We start from the raw sequence: 19,974 nt of genomic DNA on the forward strand, positions 1-19,974 counted from the left end.
GATTGACAGCTAAATAGCCAATGACAGTGTCATATCAGAATGATTGACAGCTAAATAGCCAATGACAGTGTCATATCAGAATGATTGACAGCTAAATACTCACCTCCCCTGCTGTAATATCATACCATGTATTAGAACCTTCTTCAGCCACTGACAGTGTCATATCAGAATGATTGACAGCTAAATACATTGGTGTCAGAGTCACTATCTTTGTCAATGCAGCATTAGTTAGGTGAATCTTTACTCCAATCTATTGAAAAAGAAAATATGAGATACTTTACTATGTCTCTTCTATATTTCAGAACAGACAGACACATACACACACACACACACACACATATGCCCCCCCCCTCACACACACACATACACACACTTAGTTACATACATATATGTACGCACTCATGTATGCACACACATGCACATATACATACATACACACACTTAGTTACATACATACATGTACGCACGCACATATGCACACGCGCGCACACACACACACACACACACACACACACACACACACACACACACACACACACACACACACACACACATACAAATTACATGTCTTACCTCATATGTTGTTTCTCTACTCTTACAGGTAATACAACCTGAACTTCCCACAGTGTCAAGAGAAAATTTATCAGACCACTCAGAATCCAATACTTGAAGACTTGCCTACAAATATAAAACAAAACATAATATTATGGTGATATGTCATCTAAAATATCATAAACTACTTACAGACTATGTGATTATTAATGAAAATTCACAACTGGCCTGAAAACTTACCTGACAATTATTAATATGTTTTGTGAATTTGTTAAACTTCTGTATTTGTGACATAATGACTGCAAAACTGGTTATCAGTGTTTTTTGTTAAAGGTGGTAAGCAGGTACCAGGGTTGCCTGGTAATTTGGTTCCCAAATAAAATTATGGTAGATTGTATGGGAAACAATGCAACTTTTACTCCTTTCCCCCTTCCTGTTCCTCCACCTTAGCTAAAAACACTGGTTAACTTAACTTCTTCTTCCTGTTACTGGGGATCCCCCAACTTAGCTAATAAACTGGTTATCTTACCTTCTTCTTGCCAAGTAGTTGTTTACCAAATGTAAACATGATAGGATCCTGGAATTCTGCTGGATGATGAGTCACATTCTTGTCATCTGTCCCCTAAAATTAACAACATGTATAAAACACTTAAACCAAGTCACTTATAAAGTATAGCACTGGGATAATCAAAGAATTCCCATGTGAACGTCTTTAAAGAGGCAAGTCAGAAACCTTGGCATCATTATATACAGGTATGTTACAGAGACATCACATAGGCCTTATTTTGAGCATGTCACTTGACCAGATCTGTTTTTTGAGCATGTCACGTGACCAACTCTGTGTGAGAAAATATTCACCAAATCCAAACAAAAATCTTGCCTGCCTATCCCTTTTACTAATTACTATCATTAATACAAGATGTAATTCTGCTGCTTTAAAATCTCTGCAAAGATGTATTTTTCACATTAAACCTGTCTGACTTTCCTTGTAATACCACTTTGGTACTTAATGGTACCTTACACACAAAAGAAAGTCCACTTACTTGCATAGATCTCTCTACACATGACTTTCCCTGGAACCCTACATTGTTAGTAATAGTACTTACCTTGTATGCAAGAGGTAGTCCTGTCTTGTTAACCATCCAGTATGGTGCATATACAGCCATATCTTTGAACCCTTTATCATAGTTAACAAAGACACCAAGTTCCATAGTTACTTCGTGCTTTCCCTCATATCCTGTGAATTTCCATCCAGACAATTCTTTCATTCCAGGTCTGAGTGTCATCTTTGAAGTCCATTCTTTGTTTTGATAGTTAGGTATCTGTAAAGACATAGATTCAAGTTACAATTTGCAACAAATGAGTTTTCTTGTGCCTGTCACAATGATGTTTCTAAAGGACTACAAAGTTAACATATACAAACTATTGAATGCGGTGGTACCAACACTGACACGTGTGCGCACACACACACACACACACACACACACACACACACACACACACACACACACACACACACACACACACACACACACACACACACACACACACACATCCCTATACATATATATCTACACATAACATTCAGATATATTCAGGTGTTTACCTAATATGTCTTGCCTATAAATACCTTTTATTCGAAATGTCGGATTACATCTATTTATTCGGACTGTCTCACAAGTTCCTTATGCATTTCTTTATATCTACACTACAACAACTGTATCCCATTGTTACAGCAAATTACAATACATCATTGTCAAACAAAACAAGCCTTACCCTCATCTCTAGTATTTTCCCCATATCTGCATTAAAGAGTGGTTTACTTTCACCACCTTCTAGTACAACCTCTTCAGCAGCATCCTACAGGTGGAGAAAGTACATCAAATCAATCAATCAATCAATCAATCAACCAATCAATCAATCAATCAATCAAATCATTGATCAATCAATCAATCAATCAATCAATCAATCAATCAAATCAATCAATCAATCAATCAATCAATCAATCAATCAAATAAATTTATCAATCCATTTATAAAGTGCTGGTTTTCAATAAAACATACATTTCTGAGGCACTGTATAATTAGTTGAAGGCTTTTGGGTCCACACCTAAAAATCAGCACCCAAAATGATCATAATGACTACTATATAGTAGTTATAGATAAAATATACTGCTAATTGAAATGTACAATGTCTAATCATTGGTATTTTAACAATTTCAGTGACTCTATTGTTGGTTGGTTGAAAAAAATAATACCCAATGCACAACTAGTAGTTTTAAAAGGTGAAACGGAGATATAAAAGGCCACGACTGTGTAGGGTTATTGTCAAATTTGAATGTGCTACACAGTGAACAACACATCAATCTATGAAAATCCACAGCAATGTGTAGCTGGTGATTTTGGTAATAAATTTGGTATGTGTGGACGTGTGAATGTCTTGGGAATGCATGTGTTGTCACAGAAAGTTGATATGTATACATGGTATATACAATTTTGGACAAAACATGGTCAGACTGAGGCTTGTTCATTACTTGTACTGAAACACCAATACTATTCATTACTCTTAATTATTCAAGATTAAATGTCAGGGTGCTATATCTCAAACCACTATCATAGAGTAGTGGTCTGAGGTGCTATTAAACGACAACCACATGGGTGGCCAGCTTCGCCTTAAGTATGCTGTGGCTGTAATACACCTTGTAATCCTTACCTGGAGTACAAGTGTATATGTGTGTGTCTTACACCTTGTAATCCTTACCTGGAGTACACATATAACTTTGACTGGTAGTAAATTCTTGACTTGAACAGTTGGCAGTATGTGTAATAGATAGGTAGGTGATTTGGCTATATTACCAGTTATGTGATCATAACTCTCTTTCTCAGCATGTACCTGTACACAGATTGGGTTAAGAAATTAGATACATACAAAACAGGTTACAACTGCTGACATCAAACTGTGAACAAATGGAATCTGTTACAAACAGGGAAAGTAAATAACTGAATTGGATTAATAACACTTGGCACAGTATGTTGGAAGTACAGAGACTTATATTACATTCCATCATTTGATAGAACAGTTGTATGGCCTCTTTACATAATAGTTCACGTTAACAAACAAATTAGGAGTTCTCTTGGCATTTCACTTACACATAAAGAAGTAATAAAACTGTTCTTATCAAACCATGAAATATAACACAAGTCCCTGCTGTTCCAAAATGCTGTGCCAAGTGTTACTACTCCAATTCATTTGTTTACTTTCCCTGTTTGTAACAGGTTTCATTCATTCATGGTCTGATGTCTGCAGTTGTATGACTCCTATATTCATTGAAATAAAACAAAGCTTGGGTAAGACTTGCAGGTGAGCGATGGAGGGGATATAAACTATTTTATAAACTGAACACTTCTTGAGTTCTTGAGTTGACCATTTGGTTTGCTCTTTACAGCTTGATACAGCATCTTGTTGGAGCAGTTTGTCAATTGTTTTATTCATTCTACAGAATTTGTGGTCTTTGAAAAAACAAAAGATTACACAGCTTTGTGGATGAGGGCGCTGTTTGAAAGTTTGGTCAAAAGTGAAGGTGTGAATCAATGAGTATTTAGAACATCTCAATTTCCCTGTTTTTGATGATAAAAGCCATTAAAATTCTCAGACAAATCAAACAGTTCTCCTTTTAATTTTTTTTTTCAATGATATGACTTGTAGGAACTCATAAAAATGGTTTACTTGAAAAGCTTGTCATTCATTTTAAAATATCAGGTTTTGTGGTTTACCTGAAGTATGGAATATAAAATATAGATAAACGTTAGTGTAATACAAAAACTACTGTAAAAAAGATAAATGTTACTTGTCAAAGAATTGTAGAAAATATAAAAATTACCATCTATAACAGGTCACAAGTATACTATACTATAGCAGCTTTACATTAAACTTATTGTGCAGTGTGTATGTGTATGTATGTGTATGTACGTGTGTATGTGTGAGTGTTTGTGTATGTATGTGTGTATGTGTGTGTATGTATGTACGATGTGGATGTACTATGTGTATATGTGTATATGACTACACTTGTGTGTATATTTGCAACAGTGAGTAGTATTGAAGTACTTATGATAGAAATAACCTAGAAAACATTCTATAAACAAATAAAATCTAGATAAACACCTACAATCTTTACAGGATTAAATATACTTTGTCATTTCCATCAATCACAAAGTGTTACCTGACTTTATGTACAAACCACTGAGAACAGATTACTGGGAAATAAACACTAAAATTTCCAATATACTGGCTGACATCAGAACACTTCACCATCACATAATGTTTTCTTTCTTTTGGTAAATACAATGAGATGACTAAGAACTGCACTTTAAGACCATCTCAGTGGTTATACATGTGATGGTGAACCATTCTGATACTGAATGTAGTTCTATACACATATAGTAACAGTAAAAGTGTCTAGGATCATGGTTCATACACTTTTAACAGTCACGTAAATTTTAATGATTTTACTGGAATTTTCATGATCAACTCGTCAAAAGGACACTATTTGACATTGAGATGGAAACTTAACTAATAAACAAGTACAAGAAAAGAATTTGAATCTTTTGACTGGGTGCAAACTTGTCAAAGATTCAAGCAGTCCTGTTTGGAACTCATTTATCAGACAAGTTGCATCTTTTAAGCTCAAACTTTGTCATCAGATTTGTTTTCCATCGGTATAACTGATTGATAAGTTTATTGTACTTTTCAGACACTGGAAATATTTAATATTGTATTGACTGGTTATTTCATAAATGTCATTTGTCAGGAGTCTCCTTAAGTAAATTTTAATTTCTTCCAGAACTTTAAAGGACTTTTCATAAAGTGTGTGAGCCATGATAAAACACCAGAAACTTTACATATGATAGGTGGGTGTACAGTTTAACCGAATGATGTTAGTAGAGGAACTGAAAACACATCATTTTAACCAAAAACTGACACAATTGGTTCATTTATGTTTTACATGTTATCTTCAATTTAATCATGCACAACACTTACAACTCAGTCGACTGCAACAAAGATTGTTTTAGTGACAATTATACTCACTTGTACATACAAGAAAACTCCCTCATCTTGATTAGTCATATCGGAATCCTCATTCTTGAAATCAACACATAATGTATAATCACCATGTTAACTCGGACTCAGTCTTGAGTTCTCAAATATATTTGCTTAGATCATCTTGGAAATTATAAACTAATGAAACTATCAACCAAGATTTTAAAGCCTGGGGTATGCTTTACCCCTTCTTGGCTATTGATGTTGGTTTTTTTAATATCCATAATTGATGATTTCTGTTCACTTTTTTTTTTTAATTTTCAATGATGCAACTTTCAGGCTACCAAGTTGTAATGTCACCAACTCCACTGACAGTTATGGAACTGTAAATTCAATCATACTCCTAATGCCAAATTTGTCAATTTCAAACACCCAAAGTCAAGATGCCTAGCAAAGTCTTGGGCCAAAAAAAGAAGAAGAAAGAATTGTTTCTGGTCACCACACGCATGACTTAAATACCCTTGTGTCGGCCTTTTTTGTGTGTTTGTCCAGCCCATGCTGTCTGCAGATCTGAGAGGAAACACAAAAATAACCCTCCCTACTTCAGTGAAGACAACTGCAGAGCCAATCATGAACAAGTAAATGACATCTGCCCAACATACACACTTGCTTTAAAGTACTAAATAAAAAAAACAGTAACTGCCATAAATAGTAGACTGAGTGACAGGTTTGTTGGGAATAATAACCAAAAAAAAGGTTGTCGCACCACTTTAAACAAACTGTCCTGGCCAGAAACAATTCTCTTTTTTTTTTTGGCCTTAGAAATACACATTTGGACATTTTTACAGTTTAACCCTTCATGATGCTTTTTTCTTTTTTTAGTGCTGTAAAGCGCATTGAGACTGTTGCTTAATGCGCTGATAAGAATGTATTATTATTATCTATCAAGGAAATCTTGCTGTAGTAATTACACACTGTTATACAAATATAATTATGGTAGTTGTTGAACAGAAGTTACTATGATTTCAACTGTTACTTTATCACTGGTGGACGAATAAAACAGACTTTGAATGTCTTATCTTTTTATCCTAGGAGTCATATCTACTTCAGTAGTCAGAGGATTGTAAGTCAGAGGTACAACAAGACAAAGTAGTATATAACATAATTTACAGAATCTTACTTTCTCTTTTTTCTGCACTTTTGAAATGTACAATTGCATTAAGAATTCAGTAAAGTTGTGAATAATGTTTGCATGAATCCAAACAATCCAAACACTGACCAATGAGCATGAAAAAATTATTACAAAGTGGAAGTAATGGTGACACTACAACTTGATCAGCATAGTTAAATGAATAAAATTCCAATATCAAGTCTAGTTTTATCACATTTCAGTACACAAAGTCGCCATTCACCAGTTTACAGGATGTACCTATACCAAGATACCGTCTTACAGTGTATAACTTGGAGTTAACATCATGCAACAAAGCACGATAGAATCCATTGAATCCTTTGGCATGATCTTCCTCAAACATCCAATCAAGTCATTGACACCAAGAGACTTGCATAGCGTAGTACCACAGACCATGAAATACTCACAAATGGCATTGCAATACTTAAAGGGACACAGTCTGTAACTTTACAGGGTTAGATGGTTACTAAGTTTCCGTATTATCCCAACTACTACTAGAACATATCAAATCATGTCATACAAGTGTAACAGCCTACACCAGAAAGTAAGACATGATGTACATATGTCAAGGTAACATAATCTTTTTTGCAACCCAAAAATTACAAAAAAATGGCAGTCTTAGTTATGAAGTCTCTGTGAGAAACTGGTTTGCTTCAAAATGAATGTTAGTATTATTATGTATTAAGGCCTAAATAAAAAATGTGTGGTTCTGATTACACTCAGTTTTAGAATAGGTGGGGTAGATTTCTCCTTTTAAGTTGATGTCAATTTCTGCATCCACAATTTCTTGCGAGACTTCACCACTATTTTCATGATTTTATTACTTTTTTCTTGAATACGTAAAAAAAATGTTTAGTGTCAGCAGTGAAAAACTAGGTGGGGTTATCGGAACCAAACAAATTTTTTTTAGGCTTAATAGTATGTATTTTGAATACACACTGAGTTTATCCTAAATGGGGACATGGTTACAGACTGTGTCACTTTCAATATACAGATCACCTTACACCCTTTCATAATGTGCAGTCATCTACATAGTCACAATGACTTACATCCATAAGAGGACAGTAATGTAAAACCTTCACATAATACCGATGGTAACTCCACAAGTGAAAAGTAACAATGTTCACCACTAATGACATCATTCCAAAAGCTTGAGACATGCTGAAGAATAGATTGACCAATGAATACAGTCCATTCTAGTAGAGTTGTTACCATGGATACCACAATATGATGGTGTCTCAAATCCAGGCAATGATGAAGACTGCAAACATACCCCTTCAGTACCGAAGCACTTTCCTCAATAACCATTTTTTCTAATTTTTTGTCTTTCTTTAACTTTTCTTACTTATTTTAGTGTTAAATAAATCATATGTAAATGATCCTCACTATTGTATTGATATTTGGATGAAAGTGATAATTTCACACAAACAATCATAAAATTAATTTTTTTTTACCATATTTCTGTTACATCTCAAGTTTGGTAATAAAGGGATTTACAAGATCAACAAGGTCACATGGTAGCTTTATGTATTCCATGAGAACAAGTTGGTGCAGAAATATTTTTTTATTAATAAAGACCATATCAGGATTTAAGCATGATGCTATACAGTTATCATGCGAATATCAGTGTCTTTGTTATTATGGTGTGATTAGAGTTATATTCTGGTAGCACTCTGACTTAAACTGTCTTGACAATTCCACCTAGCTTTCAGAGGCATGTAGCCTACTTCTTCAGTTGCCAATGAATGAAGTGAAAGTAAGAGTGAGATCTAATGTTATGTTATTTTATTTCATTTATTTATTTCCAAGGATGACCTACGGGACAAGTGCCATTCACAGGCTCCAACAACAAAACTGTAGAAAACAAACACCACCACATGTGCAAAATAAAAGTGCACTCAAATGGGAAGATGTTGTGGAAATACTGATTTTTAGCATTGAACTTTCAAATCTGTCCTCGTGAATGGTCCACATCAGTGAAAGAATATAAACAATATAACCCCTAATTTACCCCCACCCCGCCACGGACATAAAATGGCACAACAGCTTTCTATACTCCCTTAAAAGGGGAATCTACACATCACCATATCAAAGACACTGACATTGCATGTCAAACTTATTGTGTCTTTACCGTCAACATGCTAAGTGCTTGTGACTCTAAACCCCTCAAATGTGTCACATTGACTCAACCTCAATATATCAGTTTGTACTTACCGTAAAGTAATACGGAGCATTGCCTTCTTTTTCGTAGGCACATCTAAACACTGTATTGTGTTTCCCATTTTGCTTCAAGTGCCATAGACTTTCCCATGATATAGCAGAATCACAAAGTCTGTATCTAAAATTTTTTTTTTTTTTTTAAAACATAGTTCATGTATTAAACATAATTCACATCAAATCAAACTTATGAATTCTTAGAGTTGTTGCAATCGACAAGTTATATTTTCTGTAAACAATTCTTTTTCCAAATTAAAGATACTTGAAAAATCTTTACTAGGGCTGAGCAAGAATTATACAAAAAAGCCTAGAAATTTATTTAAATTGAATTTTTTTAGGCCTAAATGTCAAAGGAGGATTTCTGTAATCATAATCTATGCTTTGCAGTCTTTGTAAACTGTACGACATAATCCATGCCTCCACCCCAACCCCACCCCACCCAACCCCCACCACACCACACCTTACCCCACCCCAACCCCACCCACCCCAACCCATCCCACCCCACCCCAACCCCCACCATACCACACCCCACCCCACCCCAACCCCACCCCACCAAACCCCACCCAACCCCCACCACACCACACCCTACCCCACCCGACCCTACCCCACCCCAACCCCATCCACCCCACCCCATCCCACCCCACACCACACCCCACCCCAACCCACCAAACCCCATCCCAACCCCCACCACACCACACCACACCCTACCCCATCCCCATCCCTTGCCCACCTTCTTCTCTGACCAGGTTACCCTGTCTAGGATACAACCCAATATATCAATTCTTGTTACTACTCCTGACATAAAATTTCACTTCATAGCATTTTGTTGTAGATTTAGGTTTACCTAATTGTACTATGTATGCACTTTTATTTCTGGACTCTGTTTTGTGTTTTCATCTGAGTGAACTGTTACTCTAGTGTGATGAGTAAAGTAACTCCAATTCTGATTATCACCTACTAGGTATATCTTAAGAATAATATCATTTTTGGTTTCTTGTATGACAACATGATTTTAGTATACCATGCATTCCTGTACTATAGTTGTGCATGACAGTAAGTCAACCTTTTTGTTCTATTTTGACCCTCCAACATTAGTTACATTCTATTACAGGTACCTAAAATAAGAATTTTTAAAAGATGACGTCCTTACCCCATGTGAGCTGGTTTGACATAGAGATCTTGCCCATGTGCTGCTGTAAGAGGTACTCTTCCCCTCTCATTGGCTTCTACATGGCCAATGTTTACCATCTGGTTCTCAGTACCCACTGTGTATAGTTCCATGGCAAATGGCATATTGTTCTCAATCTGATGAAATGAAATGTAATGTACAAACTCATAAAAACTACATCACTACTCTAGTTGACCACTAGAGGACATGATTTACAGGAAAGGACATTGGCATGTCTTTTTACCAATGTATATCTCTTCTCTACTTGACCACCAGAGGGCATGATTTATTGAAAGGTCTATTGACTCGTCCTTTTCATCCAGTCACATCATTTCTCTACTTTACCACTAGAGGGCATGCTTTATTCGAATCGTCTTTTGACTAGTCTTTAATTAACCATCACCATCTTTGCTATACTTTACCACTGCAGAGATCATAATTGATCAGAAAGGTCTAGAGATCTTTTCACGATCTACATCACTGCTCTATTTTCCAGCCACATCATTTCTCTACTTTACCACTAAAGGGCATGCTTTATTCAAAAGGTCTCTTGTCATTTAACCATTGCCATCTTTGCTATACTTCATCACTGGAGAGCGAGACTGATTAGAAAGGTCTATTGACTTATCTTTCCATGATCTGTATCTCTGCTCTATTTGATCGCAAGGGCAGTGAGTTATTGGAAAGGTCTATTGAAGGTCTCTTACATACCTGTAACGGTGACATAATGTGTACTATTTTACCCCCTAACTCAGCCTCTACATGCACAACAACTGAGTAGATAGTATGAGGGTAGCCCTTCAGTTGTTCCAAGTTGTAGATTCTCTTTGAGGCCCTGTTGATGGGGATGTTGAAGATCTCCTTGAAACCTTCAACCTGCAATAAATAAGTCACAAAACTGAATCAAGTTTGGGTTAAAACTAGAATGTTACTAACACTCTCTAAGACCAAACTGACTTGTTTTAATAACTGTATTCCAGCTGGTGAAAGAATTCTACCCTGCTGTACAAAAATAGCTGATTTGAAGGAGGTGGTTATCTCGTACCTAAACAAGCACAGTATTACCATCATCAATAATGCTGTTTACAAATATACCATACATATCATGCATTATAATTACTTTTGGCATGCCATCAGAACTTCTCCAAATTCTAAATCTATTTTCAAGAGTCTATGAAATGTAATTCAGTTTATCTCAATAACTGAATCATTTAGGAACAAGATCAATACTTCAATGTAGGATAAAAAACTAAATTCTTTCGGGGGGGGGGGACCATTTTAGTTCTCATCCTACAAAAATGATTTCATTTTTCTTCAATCTGTTTTGTACCCCTACATACAAATATTTCTATATAAAAAATGTCTCCAAATTGAGAAATGGAAAAATTTTCACTATAATAAATGCATGGCATACATTTTACAATTTTCATTTTGGCCAATTTAGTTAGAAGGGGGGGGGGGGATGTGGTATGAGGCCTAACTAAATGAATTTAGTTTTTTATCCAACATGGAACTATTAATCTCACCCCTTATCTGTGCATGAATTTCATTTCACGAAGTCACTCCAATACATGTACATTTCACAAAATGTCAATACATTACGGTGTTCACAATGCATATTGCAATAAGTAGCAATACTTCAGTACTGTGATTATGGTTACAATGCATGTTACATAATATATGTACACAGATGGTATAATGCTACATGGTGATTTTCAAGGACACATTACATCAACATACAGTACTACAGCACTGTAACTAATGTGGTGGCTACAATGCACAATAGTGTATTACAGCAAAGGAGCACTGCATTTTGATGAATACAATGCACAACGAAAACATGTTGCAATACTGCAGCCCTGTAATTTAGTGGACACTGCACAACAACATTTGATGATTAAATGCAAATGTAAATAAAAATATATTACAGCAAAGCAGTACTGTGATTTGGCAATGCACAATACATATATATTACAGCCCTGTGACACTGCATGTTGGCTTTTGGTGGACAATACGCAAAGATGGAACAGTACTGATTCAGCACTTCAATTTGGTGATCACAATGTGCATTAGCTATTTATTACAATACTGCAGCACTGTACTTGGTAATTTGGTGAACACAATGCACAAACAATACAAAGATATTACAGCACAGCAGCACTGTAATTTGGTGGACACAGTGCACAGTGCAGTGACATTATGCAGGCACAATACTCATATTACTTTATTTATGGTGACATCTATCTAACACTGTAAATGAGGGTGAACACAATGCACATGTTCTTACACAGATAAAACAATAATCTAACACTGTAAATGAGGGTGAACACAATGCACATATTGTTACAGATAACGCAATATTGTAACACTGTAAATAAGGGTGAACACAATGCACGTATAACACAGATAGCTATAACACTCTTAGACTAACACTGTAAATCACAATGCACATTACACAGATAACAAAACATTGTAAAAGAAGGTGAACACAATGCATGTTACACAAATATCATGGTAATGCAGCACTACACATATATATATTATGATCACAATGCACAAAGTGTTACAAGGACATCATAATAACAATAACTGTAATTCAATGGTCACATTCACAAATACCAAATCATTGCTATGTTCTGCATCAGGGGTAAAAACAAACTGACATTCTGAATTTTCTCAAAAACAAAACACAAGTCACTAAAAATTACTAGTTAAAATCTAAATAATCAAATACACCCACTACTAAATTCTTACTGTTTATAAATTATATTACATCAAACACTGACTACACATCACAGAAAAAAAAACAGTTTATGTTTTATGTACACATTCACAAAATCTGATTTCTTTTTACTTCTTATCTTATAATAACAAACAGCGTACCACAGAACGTTTTTAATTTATCAACTTTTTTTTAGGATGGGGACATTTTATCTTACAAAGTTTACCACATAATACAACCTGTATCTTATACAATTCTACTCCTAGACTACCAGACTGTTTTGACAAATATCCACATCTACATGTCCAGTTAACAACTACATCACAATTCTATTTCTACTCGATACCAATTTGTAACCATGCAGTTATGTTGGGTACGTCTTCTACCTCATCTACTAGTTTCTATTCTTCACAGTTTACATCATAACTCCCATCAAATCTAGTTTACAACATTATACATAGACACCAGTTATAACAGATGAGTCTAACATCTGAAACATCTACCAAATAGGATCCTATCAAATGCAAACACTAACTTCTAGCTAGTCTACATTCATATATAGAATACTTGAAAACTTTACCAGGCAGTTCGTTTTGTTTATTTGTTATTGCTACACTACAGCACCACTATTTTTATATAAACAGATGCACCCCGGTAAGTACAGTCTCTGAGATCTTAGCCAAATATGCTTGTCAATGCTTGCTGATGGTTAGAGGTGTCATTTTGGTGACCGATTGGTACGAGACATTACAATCTCTTACCATACAATTACTGAGTTAATGCATGAAATTGTATTTATAGTCTTTTAAATCAAAATTTCGATAAAATGTGAATTTGAGTTATCCTTCATTTCAAATACTTCATAGCTGTCATAACAGGCAGGAAGAGTGGCCTGGCAGGCATTCTCTCTACACAGCCTGCAAACTTGCGAATTCAAACTAAGTATTTTGGGAAACCCATCATTTTCTGCAACATGAGAAAAAATCAGCATAAATTAATTAGCATGTTACATGTTGATGTTAAAGTCATTTGTACAAAGGTCACATTTCGGTATAGGCCAACTAAATAAAATCCAGCTAATTTGACACAATTGACATCATAGATGCATCATGTGACTCATTAAACCAATCAGTTCTTTGCAAGGTATTCATGAAAACTACTGAGTTTAAAGTACTGAGTTTGCAGGCTTTGGGGAGAGAATGTTTGCCATATCCAGCCTGCTATGACAGCTAAACACTGAGTACACCTGTCTTGTGTTCAATTTTATAGAAGTTGTTTTCTACACACAGTCTTTAATCTATATGACCTTGAGGTGCATCTTTCAATATAATTATAGCATTAACTTGGTGATATAGATGAGGATTGGGTATTTATTTTGGATTTTATAGAACAACTTTATCATGGCATCCTACTTGAAAAAACAATTGAAACAACATATGCCAAGTCCTAGTTTGTAACTCAATACATTGCCAAAGCATACTAAATATGTAACATGTTTGTACATGTACATACAATAACAAACTTTTTACACATTTTTTAGCTTTTTGCAATGTATTGAGTTGCAACCACAGACTTGGTCAATGTTGTTTCACACTGATTTTTCAAGTAGGAAGCCAAGATAAAATTGTTGTATACATGAAAAATCTAAAATAAATACCCAATCCTCATCCATATGGCTACTTTAAGGACTAATGTACTAGTATTATGGTTTATATTTATTTCATCTCACCATCATGACACACAGCAACTATTGCCATTAATTTTGTCATTATACAAAATTATGTACAAGCTTCATATTTACGAATACTTTCTAAAAAGCTATGTTAAGCTTTTAATGACTGCGGAATCATGTTTAACAACTTTTAAGTTTTACTTTTTTTAGTACGACCTACTTGTACAGATATAGTTGTTTCAATTGTAAGCATAGGACTCTCCTGGAAATAAAAGTTCAAAGAAAATAAAAACAAATTGTGAACTTGAATTAGAAATGGTAAAAACATGGAACAGTAAGGTGAAATATATGGATGGAGACAGAGGTTGACATGGAGTGAAACATTGGGTGGAGAAAGAATGAAAAGATGGAGAGATGACAATAAGGTTGAAAATGAGTGGGGAGGGGAGAGGGGTGGTGAGTTTGAGATGGGAAATGTAATTATGAAGGGAAGGGATAGGTAAGGTGATGGAAAGTGCAAAGGGGATAGAAATGGGACAAAGGAGATGAACGGAGAGAAAGAAATGGATAAGAGAAAGAAGAGGGAGAGAAGTGAGAAGGCAAAAGTAGGAAACTAAGACTTGAAAGAATATAAACGGATGGGAAAAATGTTAGAGAGAGGAGATGTAGAGACACAGTGATGCAATATAACAAAATGCTCTGAAAAGTGATATGGGGGGGGGGTGTTATGAAAATCACAAGAAGATGGGAAGAGACTCAAAGAGAGACATAACAGTGTGACAGAAATGATAAACAGAGAGGAAAAGAATTATAGTGGGTACCCAGGAGAGATAAGGTAGGGGACGAGAGACAAAGACAATGCACTGAAAGATGGACACGACAGAAAACAGTGACATCACAAAGTCATCATATTGGAGATACAAATAACACACAGTGATTTGACTAATTCTACATCACACCACACAATGTGCTATCAATTCACAACATTAATAATAGTGACAGACATTCTGGTGCTGATCTAAGTACTTGTGCTATTGATTCTAAAGACTGCTATTATGTTATGTATTCAGGACAATGGTACAATAAGTGTATCATTAGATGAAGTGAGACATTTCAAACAGTGTTGTTTACATAGTAGTCAGTAACTATATTTTACCAAGATCCTAGATAGACATTTCAATTCACTGTAATTATGTGCATCAGAAATAACAAGTGGTACCATAAACAATTTCTCTCTCTAGGCTATCGTAGTAATAAATTCGTTATTCATGGGTCATAAAGTTATTAAACACAAAACAATCAATAAAGTAAAGTTTGTTGGGTTTATATCTGCATTGGTTCTTCTCTATGAAAGTTGAACCTTTTGCATGTACCGGTAGGTAACTAATGTAATTTGCCAAGTTCACAAATATTTTGGGACACATTCTTATACATGTTATTTAATCTGGTGAAGGCATAGATGGATCAATACGACAGTTTTATCAATAAATGTACATAACATACATAACCAAACTGTCTAAGGTATTTTGCCACTTCAAATTTTTTTCATTGACAATGACTTGAACTTTCTGTATTTGATGTGTGTACAATTATCATATACAGTAACGATTTCATGTTATTTCTGATATGACTGCTGCATTCTCAGTTTTGACAAGCTTAGTCAGACACAAATTAAGACTAACTATTGTGGCATGTAATAGATGATATATATGTGTGATAACGGTGCCTTGGGGATGTAGATGGAATCATCTGATTGTCAAGATATTGTAAACACTGGAAGGTCTCCGAAAATCTACATTGAAAGTCTTCATGGATGGGTGCATGGGTCTTTCCAATAGACTGAACCATTTTACTCTGAGTGTAATCATGCCAATGTCCATTATTTGAGAGATTACAGGGATGTAACTAAGTTTAAGAGTAGCTGGTAAAACATGAAAACCAGGAGGTAATATCTAGGAATGAGACCCATGAATCTGTTCAATGATGAAAATATACTTGTTGAAATAAAGAATTTTTTTTTTAAGTCCTGAAAAAGTAGCTGGCAAATCACTGCAGAGTAGCCAGTTGTATTTACCAGCTATTGGTCCTATCTTCATCCCTGGGTTAATGTCAACATGCCATAATAATAGTTTTAGTTTGTTTCTGTCTTAGCCTGTCAAAAGTGATTCTCAGCAGAATAATGGAAAGACAATGTGCAAACTACTAGAGACTGTATTGGATAGAACTGTGATCTTAGCTGTATACATCCGTGAAAGCATATTTACTAGACTGTACAAAGTTGTAACCCACAACGTGATTAAAGAAATGCATTTCAACAAATCATTAAAACAGCAAGCTACAAACCTTCTCAACTGAAAACATAATCATGTTATTTACATCATACATCAAATTGAACAGTAAACACAACATTCACTTGCCATTTTTTGTTCTTTTTTTTGAGAAATCACCTTTTCTTCTTGTTATAATCAAACATGTCAATAAATCGCACTGAAATTTCCTAAAACATTGCCTATTTTTAACTTTTTTGGACCATGGACATTTTATCTTAACAAGTTTTTTTAAACTGAAATTTTACATGGTTTACCAATAAGAATATTGGATAGGAATTTTGTTATGTGCAATTCATAGTTCAGTACTGGAGAGAAAAAACAGCAATTCTGAAATCAGTAAGTTTGATATGTTGACACTAGAATACAGTATTTGGTACTATTTTGATATCAATTTCATCAAAAATAACTTCCTACATATTCACACGTTGGATAAAGTTTTGTTATCCCTACTTTTCTTAAACTTGAGTAAATCAAATATAACGATCAAATTTCTAGTTTCTTCAACTCAAGCATAACTATACAACCACTGCAAGACTTCTCAAACACATTATGTATATGTACTGTGTGTGATACAATGTACTTTTCATAAAACAATCATTTGTAGACTACTACTAAACTATAAATTTGTCAGAAGGGGGGGGGGAGGGGGTTGAAGGGTTGAGAGAAATATGTTAATTCAGAAATGTTGGCTATTTTTTCACTTATTTTTCGGGGAGAGGACATTTTGTATTAATCTTGTTTTTTGTAAACTTATCTGCCGTCGAGGAAATTTTGAAATGCCCAATGCACTGTTAAACTGTTGTCTGAACTATAAATAGACTGATAAGATTTCAAAATATACACAAATATGCCTAGCAACTAAGACTAGAGACATAGCAACAGAGAATATCTCTTGTCAGTGTAACTCTGTGGTTAGATCATAAAGATTAAAACTATGCCTAGCAACTAAGACCACGGCCCTGGCAACAGAGAAATATCTCTTACCAGTCTCATTCTGTGATTAGATCATAAAGAACTATGCCTAGCAACTAAGACCATGACCATAGCAACAGAGAAATGTCTCATATCACTGTCAGTCCTTAGTTAGATCACAGCACAATAAAACTTTGGCTACCAACTAAAACCATGGCCATAGCAACTGAGAAATAAACTTTGGTGATTATCGTACCTGTATTGCCATTTCTCGTCTCATTTCACTCAGATTACTTCTCAGGAATGATTTCTTTCCAAGTAGTGATTTGACAGCTGCTGAAGGGTGTAAAGGTTGGCTATCTCCAGCATTCAGTGTTATCTTCCCTTTGTTAGCTTTAGATTCCTATCAATACAGGAACAAATCAATTACATTGACGTGAACTTCAGATGGGGATTATCATTTAGGTATGAAAAACACTTGTCTAGCAGAGCTACAGAAACTATTGGTCCAGAACAAGAATGATCACATTTTATCTTTATGGCTTCACTTATAAAATACTAGTAACACTAATGTGAGAACTTGGGGTTGACTCGCCGGCCTTTTTAATTAAATTGTGATCGGATTTACAAATAGATTGCTGAGGTTGAACTTGAAGTTTAAAGTTTTGGGAAAAACAAATACTAATAATCGATCAACAGTTGTATAAATGTTTTTGTTCTATCTGTTATTGAAAACACTGTAATATACAGTATGTAAAGTTAGTCTGTAAGGTACGCCGTGACGGGGCGCCCTCACACATCAGTCGACACCTCCCAGTGGTAGGAGGCCGGTGAGGGCAGAACAACACCATGTATCTTGTAGCCTAATGCAGTGTACAAAGTATACCTTACCTGGAATACTTGGCCTGGTTCAATGATAACTTTCTTGCCTAGATGATTCTTGATGATAAAGGGTGGCCGTTCTTCTCCTATTTTACTCAGAGAAAAGGCTTCTGGTTTATTCACTGCATCTTGGAAGGCCTGTATTAAAATCAGAACTTAACTAAGTGAAATTGAACACAACTTCCTAGAATACTTACTAAGTAGTATGAAGTACTTCTACTTCGAGGAACTCCCTTTCAGAATGGTTTCATGCTGCAGTAACAGTATGTACATCAACTGTATACCACATGATTAAACTGTTTTTTGAAAAAGGTGGATTCATTTGATTGTTCACCTAGTGACATTACTGGTCTGTTTCACCACTAGAGGGCATGATTTATTGGACAGGTCTATTGACTTGTCTTGCCATACCTTTACATCTCTTTTCTACTTGACCACTGGAGGGTAGGATTTACTGGCAAGGTCTATTGACTTGTCTTGTCATCCTTACACCTCACATTAGGTTCACCACTAGAGGGCATAATTTATCAGAAAGGTCTATTGACTTGTCTCTTCATTTACATTCACTTCACCGGGTACAGAGAATGAGTTCTTGAAAGGTCTATTTGAGTCTTACCTTGCCTAGATTTGTGAGAAGTTTGATGCAACTCTTGGTCATAGTGAGTTCCATGACATCACTGGATGATACAGTGATTGACATGATAGGGGGTATATCAGTTAGATCAATGCTGGCCCCATCGTCATCTTCACCACCATTACCACCATTCTCATCAATATTCTTTTGAACCTACGGTGGAAATGAGAGGAAACATTTCTGATTATAATCAATTTGAATACTGTAACCATGGTAACAGAATAGTAACTGCATGGAGCTCTCCAGAAATCAGGCACATTATAAATATTCTCGTTATTAGAGTCCCATGTGAGTTAATACAAATAAAATGATGTTCGACCAACAGTATCTGTTGTTCTGTCTCAAGCTGTGCTAAAACTACCTACTAGTAGTACTAGCAGCAAGTTTCTCTATTGATCACAGCGTAATCTTTCACTCCCTGATTGTAAACAAATTGTTGATAAGACCAAGGCTGGCTAGTCACTACACAGATAATATGACACATACACTCACTCACTTCACCCAGACAATAAACAAACAACTCCAACATTTCATGTTAAATTAGAAACTAGAACACAATACAACATTGCAACTTTCTTAATTATACCACATATATCCCACAGTGTACAATGTAGATATCCTGAAGACTCCATTGGTGAAATGAACACTAATTAAACATC

The 19,974-nt window shown here is 35.2% G+C and overlaps 1 protein-coding gene across 7 annotated transcripts in view; it reads right to left on the reverse strand.

Annotated features, from left to right (window-relative positions):
- The window catches only part of LOC144447822 (intermembrane lipid transfer protein VPS13A-like), a 128,462-nt gene that overhangs the window by 27,581 nt on the left and 80,907 nt on the right, over nucleotides 1-19,974 (reverse strand). For 5 of the 7 annotated variants that reach the window (XM_078137926.1, XM_078137921.1, XM_078137923.1 and 2 more), the window contains 13 exons: nucleotides 19,298-19,468; nucleotides 18,691-18,819; nucleotides 18,056-18,202; nucleotides 10,875-11,039; nucleotides 10,146-10,300; nucleotides 8,993-9,116; nucleotides 5,638-5,691; nucleotides 3,313-3,444; nucleotides 2,329-2,412; nucleotides 1,659-1,874; nucleotides 1,082-1,174; nucleotides 574-678; nucleotides 104-250 (listed from right to left, as the gene is read on the reverse strand). In XM_078137926.1, the coding sequence (XP_077994052.1) occupies nucleotides 104-250; nucleotides 574-678; nucleotides 1,082-1,174; nucleotides 1,659-1,874; nucleotides 2,329-2,412; nucleotides 3,313-3,444; nucleotides 5,638-5,691; nucleotides 8,993-9,116; nucleotides 10,146-10,300; nucleotides 10,875-11,039; nucleotides 18,056-18,202; nucleotides 18,691-18,819; nucleotides 19,298-19,468 (1,722 nt within the window). The remainder of the gene's footprint in view (nucleotides 1-103; nucleotides 251-573; nucleotides 679-1,081; nucleotides 1,175-1,658; nucleotides 1,875-2,328; nucleotides 2,413-3,312; nucleotides 3,445-5,637; nucleotides 5,692-8,992; nucleotides 9,117-10,145; nucleotides 10,301-10,874; nucleotides 11,040-18,055; nucleotides 18,203-18,690; nucleotides 18,820-19,297; nucleotides 19,469-19,974) is intronic. The other 2 variants (XM_078137922.1, XM_078137925.1) reach the window with 1 other exon arrangement.

This window comes from Glandiceps talaboti, chromosome 16, assembly GCF_964340395.1.
Source record: "Glandiceps talaboti chromosome 16, keGlaTala1.1, whole genome shotgun sequence".
NCBI classification, from domain to species: Eukaryota; Metazoa; Hemichordata; class Enteropneusta; family Spengelidae; genus Glandiceps; species Glandiceps talaboti.